Here is a 13,640-nt window from a genome sequence, read left to right as displayed (position 1 = left end):
GGCCACCATACTGCAACCTCCAGCTATACTGACCTTCCCACAGTGGTCTCACTACTACAACCTGCTTCTTCGGGCCTTTGACAGGCTGTGTGCCAAGTTCTGGGCACAACTGAGTTCACGCATACTTACCACTCCTAAAAACCAAGGTGAAGTCCTCTGGGCCCGGTCTGCGGATCGTTGCCACGTGGCTGGATCTCACCCATGTGGCCAGTGCAAGACTTTGCGGAGATGGAGGCTTAAGCGTCTGCCAAGACCAACGCATAACTGTTGCACCCGGGAAAGGAAGGATGAGGAGGCCAAAGTTGCTACACGCTTATGACATACCACTTGTTACGCCTCATCACCGTGTCGCCAGTGGTGTATCCTGGTTTTGTGCTGCCCTAGGCAACACAAAACTCAGGCACCCCTCCCCCCCACCCCACCTTCTAAATACACATACACACTCACTGACAGACACATATACACTCACTAATAGACAACATACACACTAACAGACATACACACACTAACAGACATACACACACACTAACAGACATACACACTCACTAACAGACACACACTCACTAACAGACACGCATACACTTTCACTAACAGACATGCATACACACTAACCGACACCCACACTAACACACTCACTAACAGACACACACATAGTAACACACTCACTAACAGACACACACATAGTAACACACTCCCTTACAGACACACACGCACACTGACACACACATACTAACACATTCACTAACAGACACACACTCTCTAACAGACACACACAGTAACACACTAACTGACACACACATAGTAAGACACTCCCTAACAGACACACACTAACAGACACATACACACTAACAGACACACACACTCACTAACAGACACACACACTAACACACAAACACACTTACATTTTTTTTATTTTTTTTTTAATTCAATCCCCCGAGCCTCCCTACCTTTGGGAATGCTGGGGTGGATTCTCATTTTCCCTGGGGTCCAGTGGGGCTGTTGGGCGGCCAGCCGGTCGGTGAGTGCAGTCAGCGAGGGAGCACTGATCCTCCTGTTCAGCTCCCTCGCACGCTGCGTAGTGATGCCGCCGCCAGAATGACGTCATATTCCGGCTCCGGCATCACTGCGGTGCGTGCTTCCTCACCGCCCGCCCGGAAAGCTCCGCCGCCAGCTTGGGGGGCCCTGAGGTGGCCACCTGGCCAGCTCCTGGGTCCCCCAGGACAAGAGGCTGGCAAGGCATTTGCCAGGGCAATTGGGGGGCAGCTTTTTTTCCCGCCCCCCCCCCCCCCCCAGAAAGTGCCGCCCAGGGCAAATGCCTTGTTTGCCTCGTGGGAAATACACCGCTGCGTGTCGCTATAATTCGCCTTGGGAGGGAACACACTCAGCAAGTGCCATCCATGTTGTCTGAGGGTCCCAGCTCAGCAGACCTGAACGCGTGCATCACCAGGGAGCTGGAGTCCTGTACCTGTGGTTGACCGATGCTGGCCTCGTGAGACACTTCCACAACTTAGAGGAGTCTCACATCCGTATGTTGACAGCCTCCCACTCGCAGGCATCGGCAGAGCGGCTCCTAACCCAGCTCTCTTATCACTTACTCACGCATAGACCGCACTTCATATTGCTAGCTCGCATAGCTTGACCCATACCCAGTGGTTAAACTAACAACCCTAGTTATGCTTCCTTACTAGACTAACCTACGTGTTATGTCTCTATCTCTCTGCATAACTTTATGTGATTTGTTCTGCTTAAGCATGTTCATTTACCCCCAAAATTGTGCTGATTTTTCAAATTCCATGATATTGTTTATTTGAAATTGTCCTCATAAGCTTGTACCTGTTGATTTGGCATTACAAGCCTGTTTGTTATTCTAAGCACAGAAAAAATAACGAATTATACAGCAGGCGGACACATGGACCGGGAAACTCCCGGTGGTATACCACGGATGAGACCGGGGTTTCTCCAGCCACACTACATGACTAGCAGCCTCCACAGACTTGGTCCCAAATAGGCTCGTACCCACCGCAACACTATAACCATGTTCTCCCTGTGTCATGAATAAATGTAAACCGTCGAGATGCCCTTTAGGCACCTATGTTTCACTAATGATGTCAACACTGTTACCATTATTGACACATGACTGTTTATATCTGTCAAATATTGTTATGCATAACACTGTCTGCCACTTAAGCAAAAGTAGAGAATTAAAAAATAAAGAATTATAAAAAAATAAAAGTCCAAAAAATATACAATTGATTAAATTCTAAGAATTGTACAAAAGCTATTTGTTCTTCATACAGCAGTCTTTATTTATGTGTGAAATAAATAATATTGTCAATTAGTAATATAAGCCTCAAAAATAATATTGAAATAATAATAATAATAATAAATTAGTACAATTAAAGTCCAGAACATATTTTTTCTTTTCAATTCTAAGAATTCCACAAAAAGCTGTTTGTTCTATATACAGCAGTATTTAATTATGTGTGAAATAAAGAAGATATTAAGTTAAATACTCTATTACAATATGTTCAGTTTCTGCTCAGTCTCCGTATTTGACCTGGATTTTGTGCTATCACTTTTAAATACACTTTCTTCTCATGTATTTAAATCAGAGACAGGTGTAGCGTTAATACGTTTATGAGAAGCCTATTAACACTTTGCAACCTTAGCGTGGATTACAATGGCTAATTGAGTCCTCCTAAACCCATTGTTGCTGACACTAGGGTTGGCAGCTTACTCAAGGTGGCACATTATAAAGACGAGGAGGTGATCACTCTTGCTATAGAGCAGGTCTGGCAGGAACGCAAGCACCTTAGGGGTCCCTGAGAGGAAGGAGAAACATAGACTGGTTTCTTTTTAGAGGGGGAAAGGACTTTTAAGATTTGCCACCATGAATGGAACAGAAGGTCCAAATTTCTATATTCCCATGTCCAACAAAACTGGAGTGGTACGAAGCCCCTTTGAATACCCTCAGTATTACTTGGCAGAACCATGGAAATATTCCATATTGGCTGCTTACATGTTCCTGTTAATCCTTCTTGGCTTCCCTGTCAACTTCCTAACTTTATATGTTACTGTCCAACACAAGAAACTTAGGACACCCCTAAATTATATCCTGCTCAACTTGGTTTTTGCCAATCATTTCATGGTCCTCTGTGGTTTCACTGTAACCATGTACTCCTCAATTAATGGTTACTTCATTTTTGGCCAGACCGGATGCTACGTTGAAGGCTTCTTTGCTACTCTTGGTGGTGAGTATACATAAACAGAAAAGGTTGCGTTTATGATTTACTAATTGTTCCCTTGAGTGTCAGGGGGTTAGCAAACCAGTGCTTCTTTCACTTATCTTGCTCTCTCTAATTTGCATAAATAGATTAATATACTAATGTTACCTTGCAAAAAAGTCACTATTCCCTTCTTCTTTAAAGCAATACCAAAATAATTTGCCTTATAGCTTTTTAGTACAATATGAAGCATTTATGGCTTTTTTAGGGGAAAAATAAAAATATATAGTTAGTAAAAAAAATTTACAGGATGAATTTAAGAGGAGGGTAAAAAGACAAAGAATAAGTTCTCTAAATGTATGCCATTGTGATTGTAGATTAGCTTTCAAAAAGAAGACTTTGTAGTTCATGGTTGGCATTTTAAGTCGCCAACTTTTCAGCTTCTTCTCAGTCTGTCAGTTTGTCCTCAAGCCCTCAGTTGACGTGTCATCACGTTTTTAGGATTACCTAATCTCTCTTTGTTTCTCCCTGACAGGTGAAATTGCCCTCTGGTCATTGGTGGTCCTGGCCGTTGAAAGATACATGGTGGTCTGTAAACCCGTGAGTAATTTCCGATTTGGAGAGAATCATGCTATCATGGGAGTAGCCTTCACATGGATCATGGCTCTTGCATGTGCTGCCCCCCCTCTCTTTGGATGGTCCAGGTAGGTTGGAGCAGAAAAATATAATGATTACATTAGAATTATAAACACTTTTGAGGCAGAATGTTACGTTCAATCATGTATTATTGACATATATTTTCTCTCATTTCTGTTGACTGGTTTTCTTTACTTAACACAAAAATATCTCACCACGTAATCATAATGAATTAAAGGTCTACTTGGAAGATCTCACTTAAAATAGTGTCTTGTTCTGAAGACCATTACTACAGCAAGAGTTAAAGATATTAGGAAAAAAATTAACAAGAGTGTTAATATGTATACTCCTGTTCAATAATAGATTTCCAGAAAATGATTGTATTCTCTACATATATATTTGTATAATGCTATCATATTCCCTCTGAGGCACAGTTTTTCTTAACTAAACAAAAGAAACAAAAATTGTTAACCTTTCTTCACAACTAAAATCTTCCATTCCTTTTATTAATTTTGTAGCCCGCCTCTGCACTTTTCCAAGTGCCATCATATCCTTCTTTAGAATAGGTGCCCAAAATTGCACAGCATATACAATATGTACTTACCATTGATTTATAAAGAGGCAGAATTATATTCTCATCTTGAGAATTAGGGCCCTTTTATATGCATGACAATACCTTATTGGCCTTAGCTACTGCTGATTGACATTGCACATTGTGGTCTAGTTTGTTGTCTATAACAATTCCCAAATCCTTCTCATGTGTAGTTATCCTTAATTCACTACCGGGTAAATTGCTTGTGCAATTTTTACCCCGAAGTGCATAATTTTACATTTATCTACATTAAATTTCATCTGACATTTGAGTGCACAGTCCACCAATCTATCTACATCCCTCTGCAGTGAAGTAATACCCTGCTGCTCTCATTGTATTACTTTACCGAGTTTTGTGTCATCTGCAAACACTGAAACATGACTTTCAATCCCTATTTAAGATCATTTATACATATGTTATAATTATAATAATGTGAATATATAAATAATATAAGTGGACCCAGAACAGAACCCTGAGGGACACAACTTACCACTTTCACCCAGCTTGAATTTTTACCATTAATGACAACTCTCTTTAAGCCAAGCTTCTACTCAAGAACAATATGTTTTATCTAGACCAATTTATTTTAGTTTGAATACTAACATTTTGTGTAGAACTGTATTAAATGACTTGGCAAAATCCAATAAAATTACATGCACTGCAACACTCTGGTCTATACTTATACTTAGTTATTTGTAGAATGCAAGATCTATGTTTCATACAACCATGCTTATTTGTGCTAATAACAATGTTATTCTCAATAATTCCCTGAAAATTACCCATTAATAACCCTTCAAATACTTTCCCAGCCATGGAAGTTAAGCTTATAGGTTAATAATTTCCAGGCAAGGATTTGAACAATTTTTGAATATACGAACCACATCTGCCTTTCTCCAGTCCTCCAGTAAAAATCCTGAAAGATTAAAGACAGAGGTTCGCTTATTTCCACACTTAGCTCCTTAAATACTCGTGGGTGAATACCATCAGGCAATCAGTTGTTTACATTACCTTTCTTTATTTGCAGAAGCAAATTGTCTTGAGCTTTTGCAGCAATCATTTGCATATCTCTTTCCAAAATTATTTAAAGTTTCTGCCTTTTCTTGGTCTTTATTAACTAACACATCCATCTATGATTTCATTTTTTCCCCTTAGAATTAATGTACTTACATTTTTTTGTTGGGTTCAATTTGCTCTGTTTGGCTATCACTGTCTCATTTTCAGGTTTAGCCCATTTAATTACCTTTTTGCGTGCATAATTAGCTTAGTTATATCTTAGGATAATTCCACTGAATTGTCTGTTTTAAATGCTTTAAATACCCTTTTATTTTATTTATTTTTTATTTCCTGGGTTACCTTCCCACTGAGCCAAAATTGTTTTAATTAGTTTTTTTTCACTAAAGAGTTTATGCCAGTCAACGAGTTGTAAACCTGCCATTATCTGAAATTTTAAAATACCCCATGTGTATTTTTTTTTTTGTTTATTTCAAAAGACCCTATATTGTGATCACTATTTCCAAAGTGCTCCCTTACTTGAATGTTTGTCACAATATCAACATTGTTTGTTATAACCAGATCCAGACAAGCATCCTTTCTACTTGGTGATTCTACTAATTGTGACATAAAGGTGTTATTAAACAGATTTAAAAATCTGATTTCCCTTGCTGAACTACTAGTTCTTCTATCCCAATTTATGTCTGGATAATTGAAATCTCCGGTTATTAAAGCGTTACTCAGATGTGCAACTTTCCCAATTTTCATTTTGCTATGGTAGCCTATTTCAAGTTGTAGTCCCTTAACCTGTTCTTCCCCAAGAGGTAAGAACCTCATCTAAGCCCTTCTCTACTGGAATGGTCTGTGTTATATTTGGGGTTCTTACGGCAGAGAATGGGCACAATATTGAAAGCTATGAGCATTTGGTAAAAGCTGTACATATCCAAAGGCAAACTTCTCCTTAATTCGTATTTGTTTTCCATTTGTTAATGAAGAATATATAAAATACATGTAATGGGGAGGTTTATAGGCCCGAAGGAACTTAGAGCATATCTTATACATCAGAGATATCAGCTATAAACAAGCAGTATACTATATAGACAATAGCAGGCTGGATTTTCCAGGAAGTTACAGACACTTCTGGGAACAACCATGTTTTGAGAAGTGAAATCTCTCTCTAACCCTGTGTGTTCTCCTTTTCTGCAGGTACATCCCTGAGGGAATGCAGTGCTCATGTGGAGTCGATTACTACACCCTTAAACCTGAAGTCAACAATGAATCCTTTGTCATCTACATGTTTATTGTCCACTTTACAATTCCATTAATTGTCATTTTCTTCTGCTATGGCCGTCTGGTGTGCACTGTGAAAGAGGTAAATAGCCTATTACGCAGTTCACCTTATCTTGAGAAATAAGATTCCACTCCTTTTCTACCTTTTTTATCTCTATTTTTTTCCTACTTTCCTTTTACCTCTGTCACTTTCCTTTAGTTCTACTTATCAGTCTGTCCATCTTTATTTTATTTTTTTAGGCTGCAGCTCAACAGCAGGAATCAGCCACAACTCAGAAGGCTGAGAGAGAGGTCACCAAAATGGTGATTATCATGGTAGTTGGCTTCTTGATTTGTTGGGTCCCCTATGCTAGCGTGGCATTCTACATCTTCACTCACCAGGGAGCTGACTTTGGACCGGTCTTCATGACATTTCCTGCTTTCTTTGCCAAGAGCTCTTCAATCTACAACCCTGTTATCTACATTCTCTTGAACAAACAGGTACCATCTACATCAAAAGCTTTATTAACAATCTTTACTCTTCACCCATTTAGTCCTTTTTCAGTTTCTTTATCTCATCAATTATACTCCTCTTTCTTGCACCCTCTCATCCCACATCTGAATAGACTATTGTCTTTCTCTACCAATCCTACATGATCATCCTCATTAACCATGATCCGCTTCCTTGCCTCCCAAATATGCCACTGCCCTCCATTTCAACAATTCATGGTCTTTTTTGCAAACCATCAATTCAAGCTCTCCCTCCTCACAAATCCATCAAATTTTCCTTATTATTGTTTTTCCTATAATCTTAGTCCCAGTACAATATGACCAACATCCCAATAGTATATCAAACCCCAAATCCACACATGCCTTCCTCCACATATCAATTTAGATACATTTTCCTCATCTTAATAATAATCCCTTCTATCTGTCTTTTACCGTAATTCATATACCTTATTTCCAAACATAGTTTATATAATTAATGCTCTTCCTTTATACCATATTAACTAATTATTCCTCTATAATTACTCCACACCATCTAGAGTAAGATTAAGGATGACCAGGCCTAGGCTGAATTCCAGAAGTTGTTATTTTGCCCTCCACTTCCCCTCCTGCTTACCATTTGGCAGTAATGGGCTGTTATTCCTGATTGTCCAGTGAAGGGCCCTCTGGACTGGATTCATGGTGGTCCAGTGGAGGGTTAACTTGGAAGGAGGATCCCTGGTGGTCCAGTTGGGAGCATCGTAGCCTGCACCATTATCAGGACTGACCACTTTAAGAGCTCCCTGGTTGCAGCATTAAGTCATTGAGATCCACCAGGGGATGGCAAGGGATCTCTTAAAGTGATATGCACCCGATATCGGTGCACACGACAATGTTCCCTCGAGTAGGTGAGGTGGCTCAGGGACAAGTAGTGAGACCTCGATCTCCCTGATGCCTCAAAGAAGGCAGCCTCACAGCCAGAACCCTCTACATTACTGTCTAATATAACATGGCATTATGGTACATATACTTAACTGGTTGTTTCTTTTTTCCTCCAGTTCCGTAACTGCATGATCACCACCCTGTGTTGTGGCAAGAATCCCTTTGGAGATGATGAAACCTCATCTGCAGCCACCTCCAAGACAGAGGCATCTTCTGTGTCCTCCAGTCAGGTTTCTCCTGCATAAGACCTTTACCCAGGCCTGTCTTAGGGTCCGCCGCCTCACACCCCAGCCCAATTTTCATTTTGTTAAGGCAGCCTATTGCAAGGTGTAGTCCCTTAACCTGTTCTACCCCAAGAGGTAAGAACCTCATCCAAGCCCTTCGCTGCTGGAATGGTCTGCGTTATACTTGGGGTCCTTGTGGCAGCGAAGGGGCACATCATTGAAAACTATGAGCATTTGGTCAAAGCTGTACATATCTTACGGCAAAGTTCCCCTTAGTTTGTACATTTGTTCCTTAAGAATTCAAGAGGCTTTGCAGATGTTCCAGTAGTTGGCAATCATTATGGGGGAGGGGGAGGTGACACAATTATGCCCATTTGTCTCTAGCCAGGTAAACAACAATTTTACAACAGAAGGATATTTTTGTAATATATGTTCAGATTTTCAGTCAATTTCCTCTGCTTCTTGGCAAGGTCTGATAGTGAGGATAGACAGACCCTTTGCACAGAAACCCTGTAATAAAGAGCACTTTGCAAGTAAAAAAAAAACACAAAAAAATGAAAACGTCTTTTTTTTTTATTATTATTATTATTATTATTACTATTCATGATGCATCTTTTTGGGTCCCTCTACCTTCCTAAAAGTGAAAGCCCTACACAAAGTTTGGAAAGCTTCTCATTAGTGTTGTGTGAAACTGATCAGGAATCATCTACCAAATACCAAAGACATTGTTCGTAGTTAAACAGAGCATCATACAATATGTGTCCTCATACGTTTCCAGATAAATTCTCAGGGTTTTAAAGAAGTATGCTATATTTCAAAGTACCCCAAATAATTTCTAAAAACACATTTATTGATTTTAGACTGATTTAAGAAATCCAAATATTGGCACGCAGTAGTTCTGTCTGCAGAGGCAAACAAAAGTGAAATTGTCAAAAGACTAATTTAATCCAAAACTACAATTTAAAATAATATTAAACCAATGCTTCAAAAGAACCCTTCCTCTTGTGTGCAAGTCTAATAGAGTTCAAATACAAAATACTGTCAAGAAACAATGAGCTTACACGCTAACAACTGAAGAGTGTAATCCTATTGATAGATCCATTGGTTTCTTTTACAATCCACTATGGTTATTTTACCTCCCACTCTCCAAATTAAGAAACATGTTAGTGTATCCTGATCTCCCCAAAATATTTGGGGAGCATCACATCTGAGGCAAGACTGGTTTTCATAGCACACTAACCTGATTGCTGTCACTCGAGATTGTAACATAGAGTGTTTGGCGGTGAAAGAGTTGATTTTTGTCATATTTATTATATCCCTACCACTGAAGTTTGAGATGCGGCGTATTTAACCCTGTCACTGCTAAACAAGACAACAATACTCCCTCCACGTGCACTGCTATAGTAAAACACCCAGTGCATTTTTTTCCCCCTTCTTGGCAGTGAAAGGGTTCACGTGTCAATCTCAACACTGGATGTAAAAAGTTTGTCTTATTTGGAAATTTGATATTATTTTATTTTTTTCCGTTTTGCAAATCTATGCTGTGGAAATGTAGAGGCTTTTGGAGGACAACTGATTATATTAACTCTTGAAAGTCCTAAATAGATGGGTGAGTAAAGGGGTTAGCGGATCAGACTGACTTCTTGTACAGTCAGTCTCAGAATCAGGACAAGACTTCATTCACTACACAGTGGGTTGCGCTGAGATGGCTACCAGGTTGCAAGATCTAAGCCAAACAAGCATGGATAAGAAAAAAAGAAATATCCGATGCTCTATCACATTAGATATTTTCCCCATATTGGCTATTTTGGTCTAAACATTGCAAGTAGGTTGTTGACTTTGCACAACTCACAGTGTAGAGAATGCACCCCAAATAATTAACTACATAGTGATTCAATCACAGTTTTGTACATTTTAAAGAACAATATTTGGTAGGCCTGTTTGCATTATGTGTGTCTATAGCTGCATATCCACACACACATAAATCTATATAACCATAACCACTAACAATCTGCTTAAATAGCTCTCTTTCCCATCCAAAGGGGAATTAAAGTATTTTGCACACAATCTTGATTCATATCAGCAGGTGACAAATAAATGATGCATTCATTCAACTCGGTGGCACTCATTTTAATCAACCTCAAATGGACATATAAAGGCAAAATGTACCCTGAATACATCAGAACCTGCAACCCTGAGGTTTCAAAAAGGTTTAACCAATTGAGCTACCTCACGTATACATGTGTGCATCATGTGCAGAAGAAATGGACATACAAGGACGATGGCATTCTGGTTTCTGTAACAGACTTTCTCCTAAGTGTAGTAATTTATTTTCTGTATAATACTGTAGATGACATGTCCACATAAAGAAACATTTCCTGCTTAACTGTCTGTTTTTGTATATTTATTAGGCTGTCTCGAACTCAGAGCACTCAGTGGTGCTGGTGGTGCTGGGAGAAGGAGGTGGTGGGGGGGGGGGGGGGGGTCAGTTCTGCTTTAAGATACTGGTGATTGGGCTTTAATCAGAGCTTTTTATATTGCCCCTCTCTCCTATGTAATCTCAACAGAATTTGCCAAAGATTTCCAAAATGTGCACAAAAATTACTATTTAAATATATACTAGTCCAGAGGTCAGCAACCTATGGCACGTATGCCATGCATGGAACTCGAGGCGCCTTTGCATGGCACTCAAGGCTGCCAGAGATAGTCTATGGCATATTAGGAGTCCCAGTGGGACCTCAGATATCTGCCAATGCAAACCGAGTGGAGATACATGACATTTGCACAGACGTTATTCGGCATGTGCTAAAACTTTATATAAACCTTTGCACAGACGATATTCGTCATGCACTATAACTTTATACTAAATGAGACACGGACACAGTTAATTCTGTTGGAGTACAAAGTCCACAGCTTTTATTAATTAATTATTAATTAAATTATCATAAATTAACATAATTTAGGGTCATTGTCCAACTATACATTAATTACTATACCCCCCACACAGTACCCCTGACAATGACCCTACCAATTGAACAATAAATAACCAAATAACAATTCACTTGAAACACGGCCTACCAAAGAGGCCCCACATCATATTGTTAACTGTAGGGGTGTACCTCAGACACCCCTACACCCCCAGGTTCGTCGCCACCGAAGAGCTAGAACCAACCAGTCCTTAATTCCATCAGGCCTACACCTCGGCCTGTCCAGTTGAAACTCCACGCCAAATTCCAATTTTTACTACGCCCTGTTCCGCCACAGCACATGGCTTGACCTCCTTAAGCACATGTGCGACCCCCACCACACCTAAACAGGGCCTGTTCAATGCCTTCGTGGAAGCCTAGATTCAACAAATCATTCCCCACGTCAGACAGGTGAACCCCGTCCCTCCTAAAATACCCAGGCAACATGCCCTCCAACTCCCTGTGACGCACCACTACGCCCCCAGAACGCCTAATAAAAACCGCCATCATCTTATTAACTTTACCCCTTGATCGAGCTATTGCAGCCGGATCCCTGGCGTGCCTCCACGCAAAGCGTGGAACCATCTCGGACCACACCACCACCACACCGGGAACCAGCTCCCTCAGCCGATCCACATCCCTCTTCATCCTCCTAACCAATTCCCGTTGCGGAATCCCACCTAAATCGTTCCCCCCTCCGTGAACCAACACCACATCCGGGACTGACCCACCAACCACTTTCTTAAACAAGAAATTACATAAACTCTGCCAACTAGCACCCCTAAAACCAAACCAGAATAGAGTCACTCGTTCCAATGGAAAGCCCAGCTGTGATCCGCTTCTGCGAACTGCGGCTCTCTTCTCCGCCCAGTACACATACGAGTGGCCCAGCAACCAAACTTCCAAACCTGAAAAGAGACAAAATTAGTGGCAGAAAAAGGCAACGTCCCCATCCCAGATTCTTGCACCCCAACAATTACACCAACTTGTCTGGCCTTACGTACGAGCGGAATCTCACAGACTCCCACCTCCCTATTTGTTTGATCCTCTCGTCCCCCAAACCCAAACGCGCAGCCTCTGTCGCAGCCCCAATGTGAAAAGAGTGCGTCCCAAATTGGCTCGGTGCCAAACCCATCTTCTGCAATCCTAACCGAAAGACCCGCAGAAACTGAAATCGTGACAACGCCGAGCCATCGGCGTGTAAAAAGAAACAACCTTTCCCTTCCGCCCGAACCTCGCAGTACCTTGCGCCGCAAGCCACCGGGCAAGCCCCCGACCCTGGCAACTCATATAGCACCACCGTACATCCCTTGCCGCAAACGTCCGTTTTAGACCGGCGCAGCCATATCTGCACCCTGTCGCTACTTATGACCACATCCTCGAACATCAAACCGCCGTTCCCCAACTTGTTAGTACTTACCAGTTCCCCAATGCGAAAAGCACCAAAGAACGCCCAGACAAACGCCCCGGAAAATAGTGTTACTTCGAAAGGGGAATTACACAAATCAATCAACACCCCTAACAGTTTTTGCAAAACCGAAAACAACACAGGCCGTCGCGGGTCCGCGAGCTTCTTACCCCTCTTAAATCCCTTCAAAGCCTGTCGAACTAGAAAATTCTTCGTAATGTCCTCCCAACCATTGAACTTGAACAAAAACGCCAGGGCAGACATGTACGTATCTATCATGGCCGGAGACGCCTGTTTAGCAAACAAGCGACACATTACCCACAACAGCACGTCCACCCGCTGCCCCTGCGAACTGTCGCCCCCTACCTGATGCATCGCCTCATCCCATTCCTTCCAAACCTTGGTGTAGCCCGACCAAGTGCTCGGCGCCAGAGAATTCCTTATACACTCCCCAAGCATGCGGTCCCGAGCTGCCACATCTCGCCCGGGCAAGCCTGCCCCTGTGCCAAAGATCCCGGCGCCGCTTCTCGAAATCGCTCCCACTGAAAACGAGAAAGCGCGTCAGCTACCACATTCAACATACCAGGGATGTGCTTAGCCCTAAACACCAAATTGAAAGACATGCAAAGAAGGACAAAACGCCGAAGCAAACACAACACAGGGGGGATGACGCCGACAAACTATTGATCGCCTGCACTACCGCCATGTTATCAGAGTGAAACACGATATGCTTATTGGACAACACCTTTCTCCACAAACTCACCGCTACCACCACCGGGAAGAGCTCCAAAAACGCTAGGTTTTTAATCAGCGAGCTCTGCCTCCAGGCCTCAGGCCATGGCTCGGCACACCAGTGACCCCCCAGGTAAGCCCCAAAGCCAATGCTACCAGAAGCGTCAGTGT

The 13,640-nt window shown here is 41.7% G+C and overlaps 1 protein-coding gene across 1 annotated transcript; it reads left to right on the top strand.

The window, feature by feature from the left end:
• Window positions 1-2,772: 2,772 nt before the first annotated feature.
• RHO (rhodopsin) lies at window positions 2,773-10,749 on the top strand. Its single transcript, XM_063426314.1, has 5 exons — window positions 2,773-3,251; window positions 3,760-3,928; window positions 6,649-6,814; window positions 6,973-7,212; window positions 8,256-10,749. Exons 1-5 carry the CDS (start codon window positions 2,891-2,893, stop codon window positions 8,382-8,384), a joined length of 1,065 nt encoding a protein of 354 aa, XP_063282384.1. The 5' UTR covers window positions 2,773-2,890; the 3' UTR covers window positions 8,385-10,749.
• Window positions 10,750-13,640: the final 2,891 nt, after the last annotated feature.

This window comes from Pelobates fuscus, chromosome 7, assembly GCF_036172605.1.
Source record: "Pelobates fuscus isolate aPelFus1 chromosome 7, aPelFus1.pri, whole genome shotgun sequence".
Taxonomy (NCBI): domain Eukaryota; kingdom Metazoa; phylum Chordata; class Amphibia; order Anura; family Pelobatidae; genus Pelobates; species Pelobates fuscus.
This window is presented reverse-complemented; position numbering and strand designations above follow the sequence as displayed.